Raw genomic sequence first — 13286 nt, 5'->3', positions numbered from 1 at the left:
CTCTATTCACCTGCCAAGAGTCAACACTAAAGCCTGCCCAGAAAAATATCACGAAGCCAGAAGAGAGAACTAAACCAGAAGACTGTCGACACCCACGTCATCTAGTTATCTCTCATCACCAACGGAACGAAGCAAAGGCAGGGCTGAGAAACAGCAGACACACAGCACAGACAAAGAAAGAACCCGCCGAACAACTGCGGACCGTGCCTCCGAGAACTGCAAGTCCAGAATACAAGAACTATACTGCCTGCGGTTTGCAAGCAGCCAAAGAGACTCATTTTGAAAACGCAAGTCCAATGTTATTTTCTGTGTTTTCTGTCCCCCACAGGTTCTTGGACTTTTTCTGTTCGGTTTATTTTTTAACCAATTTGGGAAGGGATGTAATGCCCTGCACAAGTCAGCATTCTAGTGCTGAGCCTGTATCTACACTGAACACCCACCCACCACTGATGTCACTGGTCGGGTGAGACAGTACTAATAAAAGAGGCCGAGCCCACGTGCTCTGGGCCAGTTGCACCAGACCTCCAGTGTGTCCTGCGTCAGTGATTGTGTGCCTGCCAGCATGAGGGCCTAGGGCCCAACACAGCCCTTTACAGACACCACCAGCCACAAGGTCCTGCTCATGCCCGCATCCGAGATTGTCGCTGGCAGAGCAGTGACGAGAAACGGGCACACACCAAAACTGCATTTCTAAACAAAATAGCCTACTTCCATTTCCACCAAACGGCTGCCACCGCGAGCACTGCTGCAGGCCAAAATAAATGATTTTTCTCATAGGAACAAATTTCCCACTAGCAAGGCCTTCAGCCCTCCACGCAATAGAACGGAAAAGAGACAAACATCAAAACCCACAACCCCAGCACAAACCAACGAGCGAGAGGTGCCACAAGGTCCTGCTTGTCTCCCCACACCCAAGTTTACTCGTCGGCAGAGCAGGAAAGAGGAACGGGCACTCAACCAAAGCTGCATTTTTCAACCTGCAAATGCCTCCCTCCGTTTCCACCACCCGGCGGCCACCGCAAATACTACATCAGGCAAAAGAAAAGATTTCCCATGCACAAAACAACGTTCCACGAACAAGGTGAGTCTGCGCCCCCTCCTTCAAAGCGCGGACGTCTTCCTCTCCCTCCCCCCAACCCCCTTGGAGTTCCTGTTACGCCCAGAGCACTCGGGGGGTCACGGGCAGCACCGTTTTTTCAGGTACTCCATTTTCAGAGGCTTCAAATAGGGCAAGAGTGAATATATTTTTAATTGCTTTACTAACTCTAACTAAAGGTTTCTCTCACGCCCACAATAGCTCACTGGTCATTGTTCTAAGCACATTAGCACAAGCTAATCTCACGAGTAGATCACTATCTTTATTCCGTCAAGATTCAGAAGTGCCTACCCCATGCGCTCACCCACTGTCATCTGCCCCTATGGACTCACCCTGCACTGTCTGCTTCTTACCCTCACCCTCCTCACTCTTTCTTCTCCCTCATACTCCTCTCTTCACTCTCCTTTCTTTTGCCTCATGTTACTCTCCTCCTCACTTTCCTTCATTATCCCTCATGCTGTTCTTCTCCTCACTCTCCTTCCCAAAACTTCACACATTCTTCTCCTTCTAACTCTGTTAGCTGTGTAGCATTGTGAATCAATTACAATGCAAAACACACAATTCCACTACACCTCACATCCATACCCTCAATAACACATACCTAAAATGCAATACCATTAGCAAAGCCAAACTCTCGAACTTAAACAAATAAGAGACCTATTGCATTTTTAATGCTAGTTTAAAAAAAGTTATTTATTCAATTTAATAAAGCTCTTAAGTGTCTGCATCTCACAGTAACTGATCAAAGGAGCTTTATTATACTGAATAAATAAATAAAAATTCAAAAACTAAGGACTCTGTACGCTGTTCTGAAAACACTGTGAAGTGTCTAGTATTCAGAGTCCTAAGTATTTTAATTTTTATGTATTCATTCAGTTTAATGAAGCTCCTTTGATCAGTTACCTTGAGATGCAAACATACATATAGCATGGCATAATTAGGAGCCAACATTGAAGATCGAGGGAACTATATAGCACATAATTTCAGTACGCACTTAAGAGCTTTATTAACGTGCAATGAAACAAATGATCTGATTACTTGTATAGATCAATTGCACTGTTTTTTCATGGATACACGATTGTGTTGTTCTGTTGTCTATGTATTGACAATTCAACTATTTAGCATAAGTTGAAAATGTTTTGATATTTAGATAAAACAAATAAAATAACTTAAAACTAAAATAACACGTTTTTGATAATAAATAATTCAACATGGTCATGGTCATCACCTTATAACAATGCACAATGTCTTATGTATCATTGTTATGTTCTGAAATTTGTAATTTCTGATTACTGTACACTTGCTTCTAGCTTCTTTTTCTCCTTTTAATGTCAATTTCCCTACAGCTAGCAAGTTCATTTTTGCATGTAGGGGGTCCCCATTGTCTCAAACTACACTTCAAAATGTCATTAGATTATCTAGGTGATGCTCTATTATTGTGCCATATTTCTCATAAATGTCCAGGCCATCATCTAAGTTGGGGGATATCTTTTGTCAGTTCTTGCTGTCACAGAGGGTAATCATCTGTGTCCATAGTTTGCCTCTTGTTTATTAATTCCAACACATTGGACATCCTCATCCTGGCCAAGGCTTGTTCGGTTCTCAAAACTAGTCCTTCTCTCTCACAGCTAGTTTCTAAAGTCCATACCGTCCAGTTCACCTCACTGTTTCAAGAGCATTTAATTGTAATTTATGCTTAGAATAGCCCCCTATCTATTCTAAAGGTTTTGACGGAATTGAAGCTGTGCCAGGAAGTAATTATTCAAGTCTTGTAAGCATGATCATGTTCATCAACTGAAGGAACATTACAAAATCTGAATTTTTCCAGTCATCAGTTCTACTGGAAAATAAAGATTTCCTTCAAAATGTGTGATCCATATGGGCGCAGTCTGTTTTCAGGAGCAGCCTAAGAACTAAGGTGTTCAACTGCCTCCAAGTCTTCATGCTCATTCCACCAGAGATGAAGACTGTGTCAATCAATTTCTAAAGGTGTGCCTAATGCCACGGCAGCCTTTTGGTATGGCACGTACCTTTTCTAAGTACTAAGTTCTGGATGCATATTTCCATAAACATGCTGCCTTTGATAAATACTTTTTCCATTGCTTGTATACCCTAGCATGTGCTCTTTCCTTAATTTTTAGGCTGTAGAATTAGGTTACCATCCAGTTGTAAAGGTGGTAGTGCAAGAGTGATGGAGTAAGAGTTAAAGACATTCATGCTGTTCCTCTAAATACAGCACCCAGTGCACCATGCTTCACCCATTCATGGCAGAAGAAACCAGAGCTCTGCCTTGGGAATATATGTATTTGGAGCCTGTGAGAGGAGTGGGACGCTCCAAAAGGTAGTGACCGAATCATTTTTGTAATGCATTTTCCCATCCTGTCTGAAGTGCAAGCAATTCCCAAAAACTTGAGAAAGTAACCCAACAGTCAAAGAACTAAGTATTTGACTCATTGTAGTAATTTTACTTCATTTTTCATTTTAAGTTTATTGTCAATTGTTTTTACAGTTCTATCCCATCTTTGATAATTTGCTATTTCCCATGATAGGCTGACATAGATTTTAGTCACTGATAGTTAAATGCCTGAAGCTTCATCCTTGTTTCCTTCCTCACTCCGAGGCAATTGCAATTCTCAGTCTTTTAACATAGTTGCAGCTGGAACCATCGGATCTCATTTTGAAAATCTCTAAGGTGATTGCATCTGTGAAATCGAAAAAAAGTTTAGTAGAAAACAAAGTTCTATATCCCTACGGACGTTAAGTCAAAAACTTTAAAAGAAGGTATGGAAAGCTTTCCAAGTACTTTCAGAATATTGCCACCAGTAGCTGGAAAAGGAAGTGGAGCGACTGGCACTGACAGGGCATGGTGGAATACTGGAGGGTTCAGATTCCCTAAAATCTGCAATTTCAGTTTTCTACCCCTTACATGACTGAAGCTTATGTGTATATATTGTTTTAACTGGGTCTCATGTAAATGGCTCTGATACCCGATACCTTTGGGTCAACTTTGCGCTATATAAAACTCTGGAAGGGGAAGGCCTTTACGTTGATTTCCTTTTTAGAAAATGTTTTTTTTGTCATCTTATTTGTCTATTTCAGTTTAAAATGCGATGTTTTAAAAACATGAATTGCTTTCGCCAATCTAGACTTTTAATAGGCTACTGAATTGCTTTTACTTGAGATGCTTTAGCTTTTCATATGGAAAGGGGAGAAATTAATGATTTGATCAAAGTGCTGTAGGGTCCTGCTCATGGGCGGGACAGTTCAGTGCTCATGATGGAGAATGGAGATTCGTTTGAAGGAGAACTAAGATTGCAGGAAAGCAACTGTGACTTTCCTTTAACTGCAAAAACCAAGTGACAGAACATTGACACTGTAATGAGATATTTAATAATAAAAATAAAAGTAGTGGAACTTAACCCATGTCCATTTCACCCAGCTGTATCCGGACATCTCCAGTGCGTGAGATTTTACCTGATCAGCATTACATCCTCTTTCGCACGGAGCTGCTATTTATCTCTCCTACCCCATCTAATTTTCCTTTCCTTTGTTGATAATTCAGGTTTCTGTTGCAATATCCGCCTTGTGCATCTCACTGCAGCATGTCTCTGATTTGCAGGTATAAGATTTATTTTTAGGATATTCCAGATTTTTTTTTTTTCAAATTGTTTTTATTGCAAAGTCATATAGCAGTATCATCACAGCACAAAGAAATACCTACAACCCTGAGGCCGGTTTATCGTATGAAAGAAAGGTAAGCAAAACAGAGACCTCGTAACCTTATCTGGTTGCAGAGACGGCTTCTATCAACATAATGATCGATCACGCGGACCGAATGTGCTTCACAGGGAAAATACAATTTGCTTTTCATATTTTCTGCGTCTGTTCCTATTTTGAACTTAAACCAAAAGTGAAACAAAACAAAACTGCACACATGAATCAGTACGGTAATGGGTGACTCTTGGCATGTTATCCAGTATCAAAGGCTTCCTGAATGGGACCAATCGTGCAAACCTCTCAAAGTCACATCCCACCCGCGCCTCCCTCCTCCCTCAAGTCCCATCGCTTTGCGGTCAGCCCCTCCCTGTGCACGTATATTGTCCCCCACTAAGCTCGACCCCTAATCAGTATCTACCTCGTCATCAGAACCTTCAAGGTCCTCACCTGCCAATGGCTCACAAATATCTCCCCTGTATGAGTTCCAAGGTTGCCAAACTCCATTCCATTTGCGCGGGTTATTTCTCGTTTTATAGACTGCCCTTTCCGTCAACATAAGCATATCCATGTTTTTGATCCACTGTGCCAGCGTGGGGAGATCCGCCGTCCCCCATTTCTGTGCGATATCCCTTTTGGCCGTGACAAGTCCAATTGTGGTCCACGCCCTCCCATAGAAAGTAAGATCTGTAGGCCCCCATATATTCAGTAAACACAACCTTGGGTCCAGTGTAAGTGAAGTGTGGAGTGTTTGTGCGATAGTGCGTAGTATTCGCTGCCAAAAACAAACAATGCGCGGGCAGTCCCAAAGCGTGTGTAGGAACATGCCCTCTTCCCCGCAGCCCCTAAGACAGTACGGGTGATCTGCTCTCTGTAGTTTGTGTAGTGTTGTGCGGGTGTAAGAAATCCTATGTAAAATTTTAAGTTGTACCAAGCGGAATTTAGATGATATACCCGCCTCACGTGGAGACGCCATGGCCGCATTCCAGTCGGACTCATCAAGGTCTCCGACATCGGTTTCCCATTTGTCTTTCAGCTTCTGCAGTGGGTCAGGTACATTATTGAGTATTTTACGGTATGTTAATGATGTTGCCCCTTCCTGCATGAAATCTGTGAGTAGACGGTCCTCCGGTGGGGAGGATTCCGGTGGGGATGTATCAAGTGGGATCGCCGCCTGCAGGGCGTGCCTTATCTGTATGTATCTATATAGTTTGCTGTCCCTCATGTCGTACTGTTCTTGAAGGGTCGCGAATGAGATCACTCCCTCTCCATTCCACATATCTCCCACAGTCGATATCCCAATGTTGTCCCACTGAGTGAAGCCCCTAGTGCATCGTAAATGACCCAGCGCTTTGGTGTCCCACAGAGGCGTGAGCTTTGTGATGATCCCTCCCCATTGTAACTTCGCTTGTGCCTTGTACCACAGTTGAACGGTATGTTTAGTGGGCCCTATGAGGTTCGCCGCAATGCCTCGGTGATACAGAGGTGCCAGTAGGCTATTTGTACCCAGTTGTACCCTGTCTGCTTTGAATGCCGGGTCTTCCTGTGGGGCGTGCAGCCACTGGTTTAGTATCTTGAGTTGGGCCGCCCAATAATAGAATTGGATATTGGGCAGTGCTATGCACCCATCGTACCAGCCCCTAGTCAGCTTCGCATGCGAAATTCGAGCTGGTCGGTTCCACCATAGCAAACTTGAGATATGCGCTGTCACTTTCTGTAGGAAATCGGCAGGTATCAAATGTGGGGCAATTTCAAGGACGTATAGAAAACGCGGCAGGGCCATCATTTTAAATAACGCTGCCCTGCCTAGTAATGTCAATGGGAGTTCCTTCCAGTGGTGCACATCGCTACGGAGCCGGGATAAGAGAGGCAACAAGTTGAGTCTTGCAAACTCCGATCCATCTCGAGTGATGTGGATTCCCAGATATTTGAAGGATGAGGGAGCCATCCTCAGTGGACAAGAGTCCGGCAGCGGCGGGAGTGGCCCCTTGAGCTCAAAAAGTATCGACTTCACCCAGTTGATGGTATAGCCTGATACTCGCCCATGAGAGTTGCAAATTGCTAGGAGATTGGGCAGACTACGTTCTAGGTCTGTGAGGTATATTAGCATATCGTCCGCGTAAAGGGACACCCTGTCTTCCCACTGCGAATCCCATCGTATCCCCCTAAGAAGTTGCGTAGTACGAATAGTGACTGCCAATGGTTCTAAGACCAGAGCAAAAAGGAGAGGCGAGAGTGGGCATCCCTGCCGCGTACCACGACCTAGACATATGGTCCGAGAAATGTGGCCATTCGCTACTATCCTGGCCATAGGATCCTTATAAAGCATCCTTATCCAAGAAATAAAGACGGGGCCAAAGCCCATCCGCGTCAGCACCGCAAAGAGGTAGCTCCACTCTACTAGGTCGAACGCCATTTTGGCGTCTAGCGATAGTATCGCTGCCGGTTCTTGCAACAGTGAGAGTCGTGCCACGACTCCGTGCACCCTGCGAAGGTTGAGGGCCGTGCTCCTATGCGGCATGAAGCCGGACTGATCTGGATGGATCAGTTGACTCAAGCATGGCATAAGTCTGTTTGCCAGTACTTTCGCTATTATTTTAGCTTCCGGGTTCAAAAGGGAAATAGGCCTGTATGATTTGCAGTCGTTGGGCGGCTTACCCGATTTCGGGATAGCGACGATAGTCGCCATCCGTTGGTCTGCGGGCAAGATTCCCTTCATTCTACTCTCCTCATACATGTGCAGAAGGGGCGTACTCAGGGATTCAGACATAGTTTTAAACCACTCAATGGGTACCCCATTGGGGCCCAGAGCCTTACCCGAGTGGAGGGAGTCAATGGCCAATTTAATTTCGTCAGTCGTTAAGGGGGCATCGATATCCTTGGCTGCCTCAGCCGTCAAGGATGGAAGAGGGACCTGCTCGAGGGCATCTCGGGCCTCGTCTTCTGTCACCACTATCGGTGGAGTGTACACTTCATGGAAGTGGTCAGCCAGGGCTTCTACTATATCTTCCGGTCGGGTGTGTACGTTGCCACAAGAGTCCGTCATTTGTAGTATGTTTCTACCTCCCCCTTGTGTCCTGTCCAGCCATGCCAGGAGTTTACTAGCTTTATCCCCTAAGTCATAGACCCTGTGCTTGGTTGCGGCAATGTCTGCCATCGTCACTCGCCTCAGGTGATCGTTGAGGCGGCGCTGGTGTATATGTAGGTCATGAAGTGTGTCTTCCGATGGGTCTGCCATATGGGCAGTGTTGGCCCTCTCGAGGCCCAACTCCAATTCCAATGCCTCTTTCCTGTGTGCTTTTTTGTGATTCGTTATCGCTGAAATAGCCTGACCCCTGAGCACCGTTTTGTAGGCTTCCCACAATATTGAGGGGGGAGCCCACCGAGGACTGGTTCTCCTCAAAGTAGAGCCGGGTCGCTGTCTTCAGGTCTTTGTGGACCAGTGGAGCTTTAAGATATCCCGGATAGATCGGAAATACTCTCTTGCGTTTGGCGCTTGCGCAAGTGACGATCAGAGTGACTGGCGAGTGATCCGAGATGCGTCTCGGCTGTATCGTCGCCTCACTAATGCTGAGGAGACCGTTACTCAATGTGAAAAAGTAGTCTATCCTCGAAAGACTATTGTGGGTCGCTGAGTAGTAGGAGTATTGTTGCTGATCTGGGTGTAATGCACGCCATACATCCACCAACCCCTGTGCTTCAAGAAAGTTCTGCAGCCTGCTAGGGCCAGCTGCCCGTGGACGTGCGGGGAAACGATCGAGGGTGTCTGTGAGTGTCATGTTAAAGTCTCCACCCACAAGCAAGTCCCCTTCAGGAAGTTCCAACAGGAATTTGCCGAGGTCCGGCAAGGCCAGTGAGTGTAACGCCGGCGGAATATAAACCGAGACCACATTTAGCGGCCTCCCCTCCCATTGACCATGTACTGCCGCGAAGCGGCCCTGATCATCTATTTTTGTGGATTTCACTATGTATTGGGAGGAGTTCCTCAGCAATATACCCGTGCCCCGAGACCCTGAGGTAAAAGCAGCGTGTGCTATCATACGGTACCCTCTCCTATCCAATGCCCGTGTGGCCACCCCCAACAAGTGTGTCTCCTGTAAGAGAATCAAGGTGGGTCCCCGCCTCTTAATGCATTGCAATACCAGGCCCCGCTTGATCTTGTCGCCCAATCCCCTAACGTTCCATGACATGATTTGCAGCGGGGTTGGTGTGGTGTGATTATCAGTCCTGGCCATGGGAAGAGTCGGTGGGTGGGCCCGGGGGAGCCCGTTGGATAACCTCCCACACCACTGTAACAGAGGGAGCACTGTAGACCGCGGGGCCATCGCTCCATGAGTGAGGTAGTATGTGGAGACGGGTGTGAGGCAGAAGTGACCCCTCCCAACCTCCCGCCATTTGACTGTCCCAGTGACGTGCGATGCCTCCCACGTGTTGTCTTACCAATGAACATGTGTGCATACATAACTAAAACATGCAGGAAAAAGTGGTCCCAAACTTTAACCATTCTTATACCTCTACCCATCCCCCTCCCTGCCCCCCTGCTACACGGACTCCAAACTGCCCGCCCCCCCAACTGAGCAGAGTGCATATCCCAACCCCAGAACAGTGTACTTGCGCGTTGGGGTGAGGGACTCTCCGCTGCCATCGGCCTCTCAATCATACCCTCGGAGGTCCATCACCCAGTGTCCAATGGCGGGAAGAGCGCATGCAGCATCATAAGTCTAATAAAATATAGAAGCCAGGAGATTATTGGTCCTCATTTTCTTCTAGTCCGCCCTCTGCTCCCATAGACGCTCCACTTTCTATGTCCCCTCCCGTCTTCTGGGAGTCCGGATGGTTCCCCACATTGTGGCCCTTTGGCGGTCGATTAGTCCGTCGGGGGTGACGTCCCGGTCTCCATCCCTCCAACCATTCCTGTACCGCCTCTGGATTGTCAAAGAACCAGGTTTTGTTTTCTGCTACTACTCGAAGCTTTGCAGGGAAGAGCATGGAGTACGGTAGTTCTCGTGACCTCAATTCCTTTTTTACCTCGAAGAAGGTGCGGCGCCTGCGTGCGACATCTGCCGTATAGTCGGGGAAAAAGGCAACAGTAGAGCTCTGAAGTTTAATAGGGGGGGGGGGAGTTCTTGCCGCCTGTAGGGCGGCGTCCCGGTCACGGAAATTGAATAGGCGGGCTACAATGGGCCGTGGGGGCGCCCCCGGCTTCGGCTGACCACCCGGCACGCGGTGAGCCCTTTCCACGGAGAAGAAGGCGGACAGTCCTTTCGGTTGAAGTTCTCCCGTGATTAAGCTCTCCACGAACAGGTCCATTGCTCTTGTGCCCTCCGATTCCGGCACGCCAATAATACGGATGTTGTTCCGCCTGGAACGTCCTTCCTGCTCATCAAGCTTCCCACGAAGCAGTTTGTTGTCCTGCGCCAGCTTCCCCAAGCCTGTTGTAGTTCGGAGACATCTTCCACTAGGGATTTGGTGACCACCTCCATGTCCTTGACCGTCTCCGACATTTTGTGGAGGTCGGCTCTGAGCAGAGTGACATCCGTGGAGATTGACCCCACCGTCGTCTGTAGCACGGCCAGTGCCTGCATCACGTCCTCCAACGTCGCCCTCTTGCCTCCCGGGACATCTGCCGGTTTGCCCCCCGCGTCTCTCCCCGTCACCGGGGAGGGGGATGATTTTTCGGATGTGTATCGCTCCATACGGGTCTGTGTGGCACTGCCCTTAGACCCTTTCCCCGCCATGCCTGTAGATTTCTTGCTTTTCGGGCCTCTCAGCTCCAGATTGTCTGGAGGGGTGCACTCACGTCGGCCACAGATTGTTGGTGGATTCGTCCACGCGGGATCCCGGCCAGGGCGTCTGCTAAGCGTCCGCCGATACAAACTGGTCGTCTCTCCCCGTGCACCCAGGAGAACGTAGCGGGCCCTGAACAAGGTGAGGACTCTTGCCGGGCACAGGCTCTCGACTCAGGCACCCGTAGGGTGGTTGCAGGGTGAAGTGTGCGGCGACGTCTCTGGCCCAGAAGATGGCGGCCGTCCCTCACCCTCCTAGGCTCTCCCTCAGTTGTGGCCGCCGGTCGGCTTTCGTGTCGGAAGCGCCGACTACAGTGTAACCGGCCAGTCTCCTCTCTCTGGACCGCAAGCGGCGCTCAGTCCGGCCGCGTCACTTTCAGGTTGGCGGGCGACCTACACGGCCCGCGGGCACTTCCGGTCCCGGTCCCCCGGATCGGCTGCACTTCCTGCCGGGCCACTCGCCCACGGTGGGTCCCGGCTCAGTCGGGTGATACAGGCCACGCCGCAGCTGCGACGAGACTCGGTCCCCGGTCGTCGAATTTGAACGCCGCTTCACGCTACCTGCTCCGCCCGGTCCTGGGTTCCGATATCCTCCTGCAGGGCTCGATAATTGTGGTGGATGATTGGTCGGATAGTCGAAGAGGCCGCTTCAGCTGCGGAGCTCGTCCCTTATGCTGCCGCCATGATCGGCTGCTAGCCACGCCCCCGGATATTCCAGATTTTGTCATTTTGTTATCTAGCTACCTTCGTACTATGCTTTTCCCACTTTAGCATATCACTTTTTTGGAGGTAAATGTGCTTCTTTCCTGTTGGTTGATTTGTATAGGTGTCCTCGGAAATTTGCGTGTCAACACATCTGTGTAGTGGTTCTAGTACTATAATAGCATCACAAGAAATTACTGAGCTGGCTGGTTTGTACTTCAAGTCCTGGAAGAGTGTGCGATTCTGTTTGTTTTAAGATGTATTATAAAAGGTGTGCAAAGACCTATGCATAATTATCTAGGTCATGATAGATTGTCTTATATTTCCAGTTTGCCTTTATTGGGGAATATTTTTCATGCTTATTGAACTGGAACCATTCCTTTCGCAAAAACCTTCGGGCAAGTAACACAATGTTGAACGTTGCTTTATATGCCCTTTCCTACAGACCATCAGCCGTGCATTCATGAATGGCAGCGCCCTGGAACATGTCGTGCAGTTTGGCTTGGATTATCCAGAAGGCATGGCTGTAGATTGGCTAGGAAAGAACCTCTACTGGGCAGATACTGGAACAAATCGCATTGAAGTTTCCAAACTGGATGGTCAGCACCGGCAGGTTCTTGTGTGGAAAGATCTGGACAGCCCTCGAGCCTTAGCCCTGGATCCGGCTGATGGGTGAGAACTTGGAGTTATTTGACAAACAATATTTTGGTCTGCGTTCAACAAATTGGTTGTCTAGTAAGGTGGAAAACACTATATTAGCAGTCCAGCACGATCATTAAACTTATTGTGAAGGCGGACAGAAGTGGGGGAGAGCACTTACCGCACAACTTGTATAATTTTGCTTGGTGAATGATTAGTTTGATACTACACAAGCTTTCGAAAAAATTTCTGAACTCCCTTTCCTCAGCACACCTAAGGGTTTATAAATTGGACGGTAGTGCTGTCAGAGGTGTGTGTATGTGTGTGTGTGTGCGCGCGCTCTTTTGGCCTCCATTATCCTTATGTAGCCTCCATGCTGATCCGAGATGCAAACTCATTTCCATAGTAATTGTTTCTTTTTGTGTGTTTTATCCTAAAGAATTCTGCTCTAAGGAAGTACACAGTAGAAATCCAAAATGTTAGCTTTCAATAATTGATACTAGTTTATAGTGATCACCGTCATTATCATTTTCAGATGGAAATAAATTAAAGACTTTATTCTGCTCATTATCATGCATTAGTGTAATGTGCAATTATTACATATTTACCACACAATTGCATCTTTCTTATTAGTTTGACACTCTTGTTGTACAGATTCTTTTCGGACTATTAAAATTCTATGTAATTAGTTGCTCCCTAAGTTGTGAAGTTTGCACTCTGCCAGATTAAAAATCTTACCTTTTTATGTGCTCCTGCCCCAGTTCTTTAATGCAACAATTGACAGATTATATTTTACTGTCATTCCCCGGGACAGGTGTTGGTATAGCCGGTCTTAAAGGACCATTGTCTTTGTCAAGCAGTGCTGTCCCACTTGGTTGACATCTGATACTGAAATTTGGTAACTGCTGCTAATGTAGGTTGTTTGGGGTATGCCTCCCGAAGCTACAACTGACCCCAGCCTCCCCAGCAATGTTAAGTAAATGGATTACCTCTAGAAACCTAGTTATGCGTTGGAGCTGGATAGCTTATCGATGTGCCATCTATTATAGTTCACGTCTTGCGCGCAAGAAGAGACCACACAATAGGATAATAGTGGTGCTAGGATAGGCACAAGCTAGCAAACCGCTGCTATCTTGGCAAGGGACCACTATCCTTTGAGAGTTACTCGGAATGACCTTGGGCGTTATCATGATTGCGCAACTCCCCAATTAACATTGAGTGCCTGCTTCTGATAGTGCTAGCCACAGATTCATCACCTTTTGAATAATCCCCAGGCATAAGATTACATCCAGAAACTTTTCAGCAGTACCTCTGCACACTGATGGATGGCGCAATGCTCCTCACCACTA

At 47.4% G+C, this 13286-nt stretch overlaps 1 protein-coding gene across 1 annotated transcript in view; it reads left to right on the top strand.

Annotated features, from left to right (window-relative positions):
* LRP6 (LDL receptor related protein 6) overlaps window positions 1-13286 on the top strand; it is a 1212873-nt gene that overhangs the window by 567693 nt on the left and 631894 nt on the right. The window contains exon 10 of the mRNA XM_078673499.1: window positions 11744-11970. Within this exon, the coding sequence (XP_078529625.1) occupies window positions 11744-11970 (227 nt within the window). The remainder of the gene's footprint in view (window positions 1-11743; window positions 11971-13286) is intronic.

The sequence above is a fragment of the Lissotriton helveticus genome, chromosome 1_1 (assembly GCF_964261635.1).
Source record: "Lissotriton helveticus chromosome 1_1, aLisHel1.1, whole genome shotgun sequence".
Classification (NCBI taxonomy): domain Eukaryota; kingdom Metazoa; phylum Chordata; class Amphibia; order Caudata; family Salamandridae; genus Lissotriton; species Lissotriton helveticus.
Note: the sequence above shows the minus strand (reverse complement) of the source record. Positions and strands in the feature narration are given on the sequence as shown.